This window comes from Adelges cooleyi, unplaced genomic scaffold (genome assembly GCF_023614345.1).
Source record: "Adelges cooleyi isolate 19-005CV unplaced genomic scaffold, UGA_ACOO_1.1 ACOO_flye_CR_arks_rails_tigmint_CR_PRNA_30, whole genome shotgun sequence".
Taxonomy (NCBI): domain Eukaryota; kingdom Metazoa; phylum Arthropoda; class Insecta; order Hemiptera; family Adelgidae; genus Adelges; species Adelges cooleyi.
The window spans coordinates 18,213,597-18,226,569 of NW_026095971.1; the positions used below are offsets into that span (position 1 = coordinate 18,213,597).

General features: G+C 28.2%; 2 protein-coding genes across 2 annotated transcripts; one reads left to right on the top strand and one right to left on the bottom strand.

Moving 5' to 3' along the window:
* Window positions 1–931: 931 nt before the first annotated feature.
* LOC126838789 (integrator complex subunit 6) lies at window positions 932–8,474 on the bottom strand. Its single transcript, XM_050573496.1, has 15 exons — window positions 8,405–8,474; window positions 7,803–8,311; window positions 7,606–7,683; window positions 6,579–6,999; window positions 6,299–6,516; window positions 5,266–5,421; window positions 5,047–5,199; window positions 3,643–3,870; window positions 3,422–3,570; window positions 3,109–3,230; window positions 2,840–3,046; window positions 2,636–2,772; window positions 2,321–2,558; window positions 1,523–1,846; window positions 932–1,372 (listed from the first exon to the last, which is right to left on the bottom strand). Exons 2-15 carry the CDS (start codon window positions 7,917–7,919, stop codon window positions 1,200–1,202), a joined length of 2,721 nt encoding a protein of 906 aa, XP_050429453.1. The 5' UTR covers window positions 7,920–8,311; window positions 8,405–8,474; the 3' UTR covers window positions 932–1,199.
* A 207-nt stretch (window positions 8,475–8,681) lies between these two features.
* Window positions 8,682–12,856, top strand: LOC126838343 (alkaline ceramidase 3). The gene is made up of 7 exons (XM_050572692.1): window positions 8,682–8,929; window positions 10,222–10,342; window positions 10,420–10,530; window positions 10,622–10,727; window positions 10,798–11,091; window positions 12,264–12,368; window positions 12,487–12,856. Exons 2-7 carry the CDS (start codon window positions 10,237–10,239, stop codon window positions 12,593–12,595), a joined length of 831 nt encoding a protein of 276 aa, XP_050428649.1. The 5' UTR covers window positions 8,682–8,929; window positions 10,222–10,236; the 3' UTR covers window positions 12,596–12,856.
* The last annotated feature ends 117 nt before the right edge of the window (window positions 12,857–12,973 follow it).

Sequence of the window (12,973 nt, forward strand, 5' to 3'; positions counted from 1 at the left end):
GACCTGTCATCCCCCTCCCCCAATATGCTACATGCCTACTTTAAATTGTTAAAAAAGCCAGTACAGAGGTGTCATGGCATAGAGGTGGGGGGAGCACGTCACAAATCTATGTGAATTTTTACAACTGCTTAGATGCGAATCTGTAATGGTAGAATTACAATTCATATTGATAAAAGTATTGTAATGACATAAAAGATTAAAAAGGAATTTTTAGTGTAAGGGTCAGATATTTCTTAATTTTTTGTCATGTTAAGGATGTAGCATGCCGTCGCGGCCAAGGATTAACACAGCAGTGTTTCTATCCACTAACCGTGGTTTCAATTTTGGTCACTGGCCGTTTCTCTCGCTGGGCGAGTAACCGTGTGTAGAAAGAAATATGCCACCCGACTAGCGCGGAAGAAAAAAAGGAAATCACCACACCATATATTCCCTTCCCTAGGATAAAACTCTTGTTACAACAAGAGCCGTAGGATAAAAAAGTGTGTGAATTGTTCATTTTTTTGGAACTGAGTACGGCTAATATTTAAAAAAAATCAATAAATCACTTAGTCGATCAACAACACAGATTTCAAAATAAACTGTGTTTCGTGATCATATATTCTGCATACAGGTACAAAGGGTGGTGCACTATTATTGAAAAAGTTATAAGGGAGAGAGGTTCCAAGTGCCCCAAGCTTCTTCTGACCCCCTGTATGCTACTTTACTGTTATTAATGTTAATTACATAGTGTAATGACACCTTAAGTAAAATTATGATCTAAGGACTGAAGAATTTTTAAATAAAGTTTATAAACGCTGCTCTTCAAAAATTTGATTCTTTTGTTGCAATAGTAATTTTTAGTTAACCCAATGTTGTAACATTAAAAACTAAATTCAAAAAAAATATATTAATTTAAGATATTATTTACTGTTTTAGTGTTTGTTGTTAAAATTTAAAATCTTAGAAAAACGAAGACGTAAAATCTTTAATAGAAAAAAGGAACGTCAAAATCCCTACATTTTATTTAGCTTGTTTTTTCTTCATAAACGTGTGGTCTTTTTCTTCTTTCACAATAACATTCAATTAAATTTTTGTAAAAAAAATTGTAGTAATCACATAAATTCAATAAATTATTGTAAATGAGGTTGATTATATAAAATTATAAAGATGATGACAAATAATAAGAACTGCTCATTTTTTTGATTCTCACTATTATTTTATCACCTGGCAGCAGCTGACATTCGCATGTAGGATTTTCTAAATTCTTCCAATTTGTTAACTAATTTCTTTCTTTTAAACCTAAGCGCTTCTGCAATTATGTCATTGACATATGTCAATTGAATAGAAGCTGGGCCTTTCAAAGTACCCAAACAATGGAATAAGGCTGTGTAATCTGTAACAAAAAAAAAAAAAAAACCATACGTGTATTTTTAATGGACTATACATAGCATGTTATATTTTGTTATGTTTTAACACCTTAATTTACTCACAAATGTTCAGAAGGCAAATGTCGCCAATAATAATAAATGTTAAGTCAACTTACTTTGGCCAGGACGTTTAACCTCAACGAATAAAAGTTTTCTAACTTTTGCGTTATGCTGTTTAATATCTAACAACTCCTGTTTAGATAATTCATCTAAGTCTTGGTTCACATTTGTATTTATTGCTAATAAGTGCTGCCGAACAGAATTTTCTTCTGGAATTGATGGAACATGGTTAGTAAGAATATCATTTGGTATAAATTCAATATCTTCCGTTTCATCAGTGAAATGATTCTCGTATGGTTCCAGAATTGGAGGAGGGGGTGATAGGCATATACTTCTTGTTATGCATTCACCATTAACTGGAATTGGTATTATTTCTTCTTCTAAAATCATAAAACAAAATATACTTACAAAATACAGCTGAAAATATTTTTATATTTGTGCATGTATGTTCCTACAATATTTTTTGGAGAAATTGTTATAAAATCCAAAATAAAACGAATAATTTGTTTTAAAAATTGGTTTGTAAAATGTATTCTTATTAAACTATAGCTCAACCAAAAAAGAGTAAGTTTATTTTAATTTGTTTTTCTTTAAGTGCAATTTTAATAATATAAAAAGAATTTAAATAAGATAATATAGGAATGTTTTTTATAAACTTGTTTTTACTGGTGGTATTTTAGTTGAAAGCAGACTTATCAGTTTCAAATGTATTACTACTTTTAAATTTGTTGTGACTCAACCACATTATATATACACTTTACTACCTTGGTTTTTTTATAACAGCTTATTATGTAGAATAATAAATTAGAAGATAACGCTTTTAATGTCACAATAATATTAATTTATAATCAAACCTATTTCTCCTCCATTTGGTAAAAGAATAGGCGGAGTTTCCACAACGGCATTAACAAGATCGAAAGGCGCAGGTGATGGAGATCTAGGGCGAGGCGATGCACACACATGTCTTGGTAATGGCCCAGGTTTTCTCCGCGGAGGTCCACTATCAAATGCCCTTTTAGATCCTGGTCTAGGACTTGAGGAACCCCCGCCTGCTCCAACCATGTCAACATCAGCTTCGTCTACCATCATTCTCTACAGTAAAAATAGCAATTACAATAAAAATGTTATAACAGCATAAATATAACATTATATAAAAATAGTTAACAAACTTTGTCAATCTTAAAAGGATTTCCAAACATGTGTTGCCTAACAGGCATAGATTCAACTTCTCGAAGTGGAGATGTCATTCGTTTTAAATATTCTTGATAATTACCCATTTGACTAACTGGCATTGAATGAATTAATTCTGTAATTTAAAAGTAAATAATAACTATCATAACAAAATAAGGATATTGATTAATAATAATGTATACCATCTTCAAACAACTTAGTTTGAGTAAGCTGTGAAAAATTATTTTGCATATTTTTTACTACTTCCAAAAGTTTGCTTCTAGATATATCGAAAGGATTACGGAATCCAGAACCACCAGTTTTGTTACATTCAACATTTTTTCGTTTAGCTGTACCTACTACGTAGTTGTTGAAATCAATTAGTTGTTCACGCAAATGAATAAATTTATCTGTATTTTTAAAATAAAACATTAAATAATTTATTTAAAAAAAAAAATTTGTTGTTTTATACTTTGTAGCTGAGGATTGGTAGATATATCTTTTTTTAGTGACGATATGTGATTTATTCGTACATAGTCAGCCATATTTAAATTTGTTTTTGCAGTTTGTTTATTAGTGACATCAGTGCATAATCTATTATAAACAAAAACAAAAAACAGAAATTCAGAACACATTTTACCAGAAAGAAATAATTATGACATTTAATATTAGTAACTGTTTCATTTAAATTTTTATGTACTTGGAAAAATGTCATTCCCAAATCATTATTACATGCTATAAAAATATCTATTTAGTTATTATAATTTTTAACTAATACCCCATACCTATCATATTCTGTTTTTGCTTGTGATTTTAACCGTTTTAGATAACTTAGTACAGAATAGCTTAAAGATGCATTGTCAGCAGTATCTGGTACGAGTGAGGTAACGACAGTATTTGGCACACCCATTCTGGTTAAAGCACGTCTTAAAGGCTAAATAGAATTTTACAATTTTATTTATAATTAAATTAAATAAATTATACTAGACATACAAGTATTACTTACAGCGTTGTAATAGCCAGGGGTACTTCGTAAATAAGCTTGAAACTGAGCTCGCCATTCTGGAGTTTGCTTTAATCTATGAATTTTGATTAACTCATCAAGGATAGGTAATAGTAGTGGATAATTATAAGGTAAAACAAAAAGATTAACGCAAGACAGTGTAGTACTTGCTTTTAGGTAACCAAAAGGATGCATAATTTCTGGGGTTTTGTAACTGTTTGCAACAAAAACCTGAAAACAAATTATACACGTATTAATAGGTAATAAAAATAAAAACTAGAAATAAATCCTATTTTTTTTTCTTCAGAAAAATTGAAAAAAGTTTTTATTCTAAATATTCAAAAATATAATAAAACACTGAAAAACTTCATTTTAGCCTTGATTCAGAGCTGATAGTTTTAGTATGTAAGCTTTTTTTTTTAAAACAAAAAACAATTTTACCACAAATGAAAAAAATTTAATTAAAAAACTGTTTTTGAAAAAATAAAAAGTATGAATAGTTTAAGTAAACATATTAGTTTTCACTTCCTAGATTAATTAGAACACGTCCTAACACATTAAGGCAATATCAATTATGTTTTAGTTTTTAGGCAAATTAATATGTGGTTCAAATTATTTCATATTTTATTTTCAACCAAATTTAATTCATTTGAATTATTAGAAAAAATCAAAATCTTTAATAATTTATAAATTATTAATTTGTTCTCTTTTTGTACAGAAAAAGAAATTTTACTTAGTTTTTTATTAACTTGACTAAAAAAATGTCAAAAACTAAATTGTATGTTTTTAAAATGCATTAAACCCCTTCCGAATAACTAATCATCATAGCTACAACACTGTATAAATAAATATTAGTCAAGTTTTAATAAAATTTTAATTTTGTTTCTCTAAAAAATGGTTAGTTAATACAAAATGAGATGATTTTGCCACATCAGATAAATTTTATTTACTTTGACCAGATATGCTATTTAAATTCCATTTCTTTTTCAAATCTAAAGGGTGTCCCAAAAATAGCACAACCATGTTAAAAGTTGCACTATTTTTGGGACCCCTATACATATGATAGTGGTGTGGTAGTTATATTTGCTATTAAACTTTTAACTTTTTACTATCCTACTTACTGTCATATTAGCTAACAGTTGTATGTGTTAGTCTATTTTTCTATACAATAGTAAAATGCATTAATAACATTAATGCTACAAAATTATCTTTTTAATATTACATGTAGCTTAATACATAATTTATCACATTGCATCATAAATATATAAATTTAAAGAACAGTACTAGTTGGATATAAATTTGAACTAATAATGAAATTGGTTTTTTGTAATAATTTCAAAGATGCAAATTGGAAGTACATTATTTTGTTTGTGTATATTATTTTTGTTTAAGGGATAAATTTATTACCTGCCAACAAAGAGTTGGTTGTTTTCTTGACAATATGTATTGTGTGAGTGGGCATGGTTCCAATTCGTATTTATCAAACGGTAAACTTTCAATAACCATAGGTTCTTGATTAATGCAAGAAAATTTCACAGTAGGATGAGCACATCGTGGAGGCTATATATAAAATGATTATTTGCAAACTAATAAATTTTATATTAAAAAATAATAATATAAAAATACCAATGAATTAACTGTGTTATCTGGCCAGTAAGATTCAGGTATAGGCCAAAAACCCATTGGAAAACCTTTTTGGGCAGATTTCGGCACATGAATTAGTTTACGACAATTTTGCCATGAATTTGGTTGAACTAAATTTGGTAATCCATTAGTTTTATTCTAAAATTTTAAATTAAAAAAATAATTTATATATATATACACACACACACACACACATATATATATATATATATATATATATATATATATATTAGTGGTGGGACTATTCAAATAAAAAAAATTTGAATATTCGATCTGATTTATGAAATATTCGAATATTTTATCATTTTCTTTGCAGGATTAATTAGATTAAAAAAAATAATAATTAAGAGACAACTAAGGTGTCCTTGATCTATTTTTAATAATTTTTTAACAAAATAAATATAATTATAACAAATTATTCTTTTGACTAAATAAATATTATTACTTATTACAACAAATAAGATTTTAACAATTTATATAGATATATAATTACAAAAAAACATAAATTTGACAAAATATTCGAATATTCAAATTATTTTCATACGAATAGTATTATTTGATTATTCGAATAATAGAAAAATTTGATTCGAGGTCTCAGCTCTAATATGTATGTATAAACCTACATTACATGCTACTTTATTTTTTACAGAAGTTTTTTATTGCTAATTTTGAATCTGCAAACATTTTGCGCCACTTGCAATAAGTTCAGATGTTATAGTCATTTAAAGTTTATAGCTTGTGCATATTAAGATAACATGCATGCAGCATTATGCAGTGTATTCTATAGTAGTTTTCTATTTTATTTGTTTTCAATGCTTCTTTATGGGAAACACAATTTGATTTGTAACTTGTAGTCCACTGCAGTACTGAGCGTACTTACTTACCAGCCTAAATATCTTCTAAACGACTAGCGAGCGGAGCAAAATACTTTCAAAATTAGCATAAAAAATACTATTAAATTAAAAAATTAAGTAGATTTGTTCCAATCATTTATAAATATATATTTTTATCTTACCCCATTTTGATGGTTTATATGATCAATATTTCCAAAATTTATTTTTCCAAATTCATCATAGCCTACATCTACATCAATACTATTTTCTTTATCACTAATAGGCAAAGGTTCAGGACCAATTTTTTCAAAATTGATGACTACACCACTTTGAATTTTTTGCACTAAACTGTCAATACATTGCATAAGTACTCGTTGAGAAGTTATACAATATGATCTACCTATATAAAATAAATTTAAAAAGTTAAATAAACAATAAAAAATGATTAATAACCAAATATACCTCCTGTAACTTCACACATTGCATCTATTGGTGATGTATCATTAGCAACCAACCCAGTATCACGCTCTACAGTAGGTGTGCCTGACATACGTAAAACTAATGAAAACAATCTTTGGTCCCAACGAAATGGTTCTCTAGTCATTTCCCATCCAGGTATGGGATTAGTCATGGGCAGATTAAATTCGTCTGTCACATTTGATGCATTTGATAACCGACCACCATCTGTTATTACAACAATAATACAGGGTTCAAGGAAAAATGGAGAACGGCCCTGGCCGTAAGTATCTATGCCACTCTGCATTCGATTAACATTTAAAATATCAAATACATTTTTCAAAGCATGACCCAATGTAGTCATCTCAGCACATCGTAGATTTTTTAGTTGATTCATGAAAGCACCTATATTTTCTTTCCAGCCAGCCTAAAAAGTTGAAAAACAAACAACTATTAAATTCACTTATCAAATATATTGTAATTTCATATGTATTTTAAATCTGTACTCTATTGAACTTAAGATAGAGCTATCATCACTGTGCATCACCCCCGCCCATAGTATTCGCGTCGGCCACCACAACACTACAACTGTATAAAAAGAGCGAGCTGCATTATCACACCACACAGTAAGCTGGGTAGTTATTGTTTTAACCACTATAAGGGACGAGGAATGAAAAAAAATATGATGTTATTAATTGTTATGATTCTCTGTATGTATGGGTTACCGCAACAATGGCAAGTGCTAACGGTTGTTCAGCAACTCAAGTTTGCATGCGCAACACCCGTTAAATCTTAAGTTGAATAAAGTATAGTATGATTGAAGACTTGGCTTAAATCATATTATACAGGTAAGACACCTTTTAAATACATGGATACAATTTATTTTATAAATTTTGAACCATTAAATGATAAAAGACAAAGCTCATAAATAGTAATTAAAAATTAATCAAATTGTGATTTATTTAATAATAAATATTATTCAAAATAAAAATGTATAACTTTTTTTATGCAGTAAAAATGAAAATTTGGTTACCTTTATATTAGCTGGAGGTTCTTCAAAGGTCAGCAACATATACCTATCACCTCGGCTCTCTGATGATCTCTGTCTTACCTAGGTATATGAAAAAAATTTGAACTTTAAAAATTCATACATGATCATCAAGGATAAACATAAATTATGTGAAGGAGATAAATTCAGTAACAGTTATTCATAAAACAAGTCGTGCAAACCTTGACAAATGATTCTACGGCTCCTTTGGCTATGTCCAAAAGAGTCGGCCTTCCTCCCATGTAGGTCCTCTGGCACATAGACGCCGAGGTATCAATAAGAAAAACAATGATAGTCATGCCTGGGGATCGTTAACAACTGAACTTGTGAAAACCACTATTTTCGATATGCATTAGAGCACCGAGTGTGCAATCAATTAAAACAAACGATGCTGTTTATATGATTGCGTTAGGGACGGTATAAATGTCAAATGGGTCGATGTTCATACGTGGACGGTGACGGCCATTTTTGACGGTTGTTTAGGGAATTTAAGGCCGAGCGGCAAAAACTGTGATATGCGTGCACGTGAGCTGACGTCCGATACCCAACTTTTACGATTATGTTGTTTTCAGAAATGAGCTCCAGCAAAGACGTATGGATTCCACCAGAGCGCGCTATTCAGCTAGTAGGAGCATACTCCTCCTACTTTTTTACTTTTCAAAAATTTTTCTTTTTCCGTCGGTGAAGAATTCTTAAAGAAAAAATAATAGTTTAATATAATCAAATAAATAATTTAGAAACCGAAAATACGAATATTAGAGGTTTTAGCGTTATTACTTATTACCTTAAAAAGTAAACAAAACTATAAAATACGCAATGAGTGAAGATTGACGAACCCGACTGATCGTTCACTGATCCAAAGGAAAAGTGAAGGAGTTTGTAAAACATGTAGGTCGTAGGAACAAGTGTTATCACAAATAATTATGGTGGTATAACTGCATGAGCCAATGACATCGTTGTCAATACAATTTCGCAAAATTTTAAATGAATATATTATTATTATTATTATCCATAATAATAATAATAACCCTAAATAATAAACACCTTATTCCTATAAGGTGTTTTCTTTAACACCTAATATTAATCATTTTTCCTCTTGTACTTATACATTTTTGAGCTAGTAGTTATTAGTTATAAGTTATTACTTAATTCTTTAGCCTCAACACTTGAATCTTTAAAAAATGTAGTGTTTTTTTTTTGTTTATAAAGAATAAGCATATCGCGCAGTTATAATGCATTTTATACTTGCTCAACATTTGGAATATGTATTTTTATTCTAGTGAAATATACTTTAAGAATATCTTATAATGTAAGTATAGTATAATAATCAAAAACATTTATACGCGATTCATCTGATATTTACTTAATCAGTAACAGACCCTAACATAACTTTTGCTGTCAGTTTTATGAGATTAGTGTTGGTTTCTGTAAATAACGATAGTAATTAATTATATTATAAGTAATATTTCTTATTTGGAGTAGTAAATGTAGAATGATGAGCCATATTTTGGAAAAGGCAATTCTGGCAAATAACCATTTAAAAAAACTATTTTTGATTTATTACTAAATTAATTTTAGTATACTAATAATATGTCAACTACATACCAAATTTAAAAATTAAACAAGTGCATATTTAAAATTCACTCCTATTTTTATTTAAACTATTCTTATTAATAAGAAAATAAAATAAAAAAACGTTTTTACATTCATTAGAAATAAATGAAACTAACGAAATATTAATAATAATGTATAAAGTTTGAAGATATTTGTAAATCATTTTATTTTAACATTGATCTTATGGAACTATTTTTTATGATATAATATTATAATTTATAACGATGTATGTTTGATAATTTAGATTTCCTGGTCTAGTTTGAAAATTTGGTTAGGCCATAAGTATAACAATGTTATATTAATAATATAACATAATATTATATTGTCTATATTATGTAAAGGTGGTCATTATTTTTGACTTTATGATAGATCTCAGCAAATGGGTTACAAATAAATTTTAAACTAGTTTAAAAAAAACACTTGTTTGAAATTTTTATTTAAATCTCTCTGTCTGCCTGTTTGAGCGCAAAACCAAATAATAATATTTGAAAATATTTATAAAACTTATAACCCATAGAAGGACCTAATATACATAATAGCAAATGTGTCTTCTGTAATCAAATTATTCGACCCACCATTTTCAGCAAAGTGTGTATCTAAAACAAAAATTACCGTTGCTAAGTATCACATATTGTGAATTATCAACTATACGGACACCCCCTATTATTTTTAATATCAGAGAGTAATATAGTTCCTAATGAAGCGATTACTTGCCCCCACCCGCCCCTTTATAGGACAGCAGGTCACCGAGTGTTTTGTCACTCGGTCACTCTGCAAAACAGATGTTACGCTTTTTAGACTATTACTGTAGACAAAAATTATTTTTTTACTATACTAAAAATGTAATTCAATTCAATTAATCTAAGATAAAATAATATAATTGTGTTAACATTAATTTGTTAATTAGTTTTCATTATTGGCTAATGTTTTTTTTTCTTTGTTTGCTAGTTAAGGTCTTAAGCTAATAATTAATTCTTGTTTTAAAAGTTATAGGACTACAAAATGAATATTAGTGAGTCAAACCAAGTAGGCTATTGGGGTCAACCAACAGCTACAATTGATTGGTGTGAAAAAAATTATGAAGTGAATTATTACATTGCTGAATTATGTAAGATGAAATATTTAATATGAATATTTATATATAGTTTAAAATTAATGGAAGTTTTTATGTTTTTTATTTGTTAGGGAACACTTTAAGCAATTTAATGATGATAATACCTCCCCTATGGGGTATTTATGATATGCGAAAACAGAAATTTGCTCTTAGATTTTTGTTTTGCTATTTGTTCATAGTGGGTATGTCTAATGGATTACATATAAATGATAAATTATTTGTTGTATAATTATTGTTTTGTATTTATTTTTAATCCATATTTGAATTATTTAGTTGTTGGTTTTGGCAGTTGGGCATTTCATATGACACTTTTGTATGAAATGCAGCTGTTTGATGAATTACCAATGGTTTGGGGAACATGTTACTGTATTTATTGTTTGTAAGTGTACTTATTTATTAAAGTAATAATACCTAATATTAATAAATAAATATGTTTATTGTCGTTTCAGGTCAATTGTAAAACACGACACCAAGTCTAAGACTGTATTACCAAATAAATTATTATTATTAGTATTATCAACGATAAGTCTTGCATTTGCAATCATTTATCTTGCATGGCCACAACCATTATTGCAACATACTTGCTATGGTGTATTAGTCTTTATATCATTAGTACAAGAAATCAAAATAATATTAGAATTTAAATGTGCTGTTTGTAAGAAGATGTTTATAATTGCTCTAGCTTTATATCTCTTTGGATTTTTCCTGTGGAATATTGATAACATATTCTGCAAAAATCTTACGTAAGTCAATCTATTTACTTACAATCTCTAATTTAAATCCAAGCAATTTTTTTTTTTTATATAGTTAGGTACTATATCTGTAATATTATATTTTCTATACAATGGTTACATAACTTCAAAAAAATAGTGTGGTCACAACATTAAGGATTTTAAGAATTGTTATTACTGCAGGTGCAAATCACTCGCAAAACTTTTGACCTTGTAAAGTTCACGTTAATTTTAGATCCTTCTAAAATCTCTTCGCATCCTTTTTAGAGAATTCTAGTGTTAACAGAAGTAGAAGTATGTTAACAAAATATAAATATATATATTTATATTTCAGTCTTTTAGGTCTACTTTAAATGGATTCTTTGAGTAATTTTTTTCGCAATTTCATTTACATGTAAAAAATGCAGTTTTCATTAAAATGGTAGATAATAACTCTTAAACTTATCTAGATATTTTAGATTTAGATAAAAATTTCTGATAGCTTTAACTTTCTCCTTTGCCTCATTAACATTTTATAATTAGTAATAATGTCGAGAAAACTAACATTATAATTATTAAAAATTGTTAATTATAATAGACAAATATATAAATAATAAATATGTATGTATGGAGATACACACATGTGTTAAGTGAAATTGTAAAGAGAAATGGTGGCATTCAATGTTCTTGAACGTAATGGTTAAATAAACCTAATTTACTTAATATAGTCATCATCGTCATAAGATTTTTTCTAAAAATAAACTTAAACATAGAAATCTTAATCTAAAACCTTTGTAAATGACACTGATTTTCTTAAAATGTGTGCTCAACCGTCAATGTATAAACATATTTATACAAACAAAATCCTAAATGTATTGTATAATGGAAGTAAAATTGTCATGTCGGTAAAAAAAACCCCGATTTAAGGGTAAAGACTAAAAAGTAGTGATTTTTTTCTATTTTTTTAGTGATTGTGTATTAATCAAGTTTTAGGGAGACTCGTATCTGTTTCGAGTTGGTCGGGTAGGAATTTATACTACCCAGGGGCTCTATGGACGTTAGTAAGGGTCTAAGCCTCAATTTCATTAATTGTTCCCTAAAATTGGAATCGATTGTTTTACATACTTGTTGTAAAATGTTGACATAAGTATATAATTATTAGCTAACACTAAAACTGTTATTAATATATAAACCAATTTTTACAGATCTTTAAGAGAACAGATTCCAGTTTACCTTCAACCATTTACCCAAATGCATAGCTGGTGGCATGTATTTGCAGGCTATGGAGTCTACATACAAGTTTTATTTTGGTAATGTTTAGTTAACCTTAGTTGCTCAAACAAATATATTGACGTAGTTAGATTTCCTATATTCCCTATTATCTCTCGCTCTAAATATTGGCTTATAAGTATAATTTTTTTATTCTAGCATACATTCCACATATGATTACCAAAGAAAACTCCGGCAATCTGATGTACTTTTGCCAATGCACATGTATTTCAGTGTTCGTTGGAGAAGCAATGCCAAGAAAAAATAATGTTCCTTTACTCTAAAATTCTCATTCTCTTGTGCTTATCATGCTTAGGTTAGTAACGATTATTCATGTAATCCATCGAAATTGTGATGTCTTATTGCATTAGTTAGTGAAGTATAAAATAGGTACAATTTTGTATCTTAATCTCATATTATTTAGTGTAATTTTTAATAGTTTTTAATCATCATTATTGTTTTCCTTACTTATAGCAATATTCTTTAAACAAATGTATAATTATTTTGAAATATCATACATTATTTAATTTATTGTATAATTGTTTATTAAAAAAAAACTATCTATTTGTACCTTTAAACCTTATATTATATACCCTGTCCGCCGAGAGAGTATGCCGCAGTCCAACGAAAATTGGTCCAATTTGCA

Bases quoted from the DNA above. Each gene is read 5' to 3' on its own strand.
- LOC126838789 (XM_050573496.1), bottom strand. From the start codon at position 7,919: ATGACTATCATTGTTTTTCTTATTGATACCTCGGCGTCTATGTGCCAG. The intron at 5,200-5,265 runs GTATTTTTATAT...TTTTATATATAG, and splicing joins ATAACACAGTTAATTCATTG to CCTCCACGATGTGCTCATCC. The intron at 1,847-2,320 runs GTTTGATTATAA...TTATGATTTTAG, and splicing joins ACCAAATGGAGGAGAAATAG to AAGAAGAAATAATACCAATT.
- LOC126838343 (XM_050572692.1), top strand. From the start codon at position 10,237: ATGAATATTAGTGAGTCAAACCAAGTAGGCTATTGGGGTCAACCAACA. The intron at 10,728-10,797 runs GTAAGTGTACTT...TTGTCGTTTCAG, and splicing joins TGTTACTGTATTTATTGTTT to GTCAATTGTAAAACACGACA. The intron at 11,092-12,263 runs GTAAGTCAATCT...CAATTTTTACAG, and splicing joins ATATTCTGCAAAAATCTTAC to ATCTTTAAGAGAACAGATTC.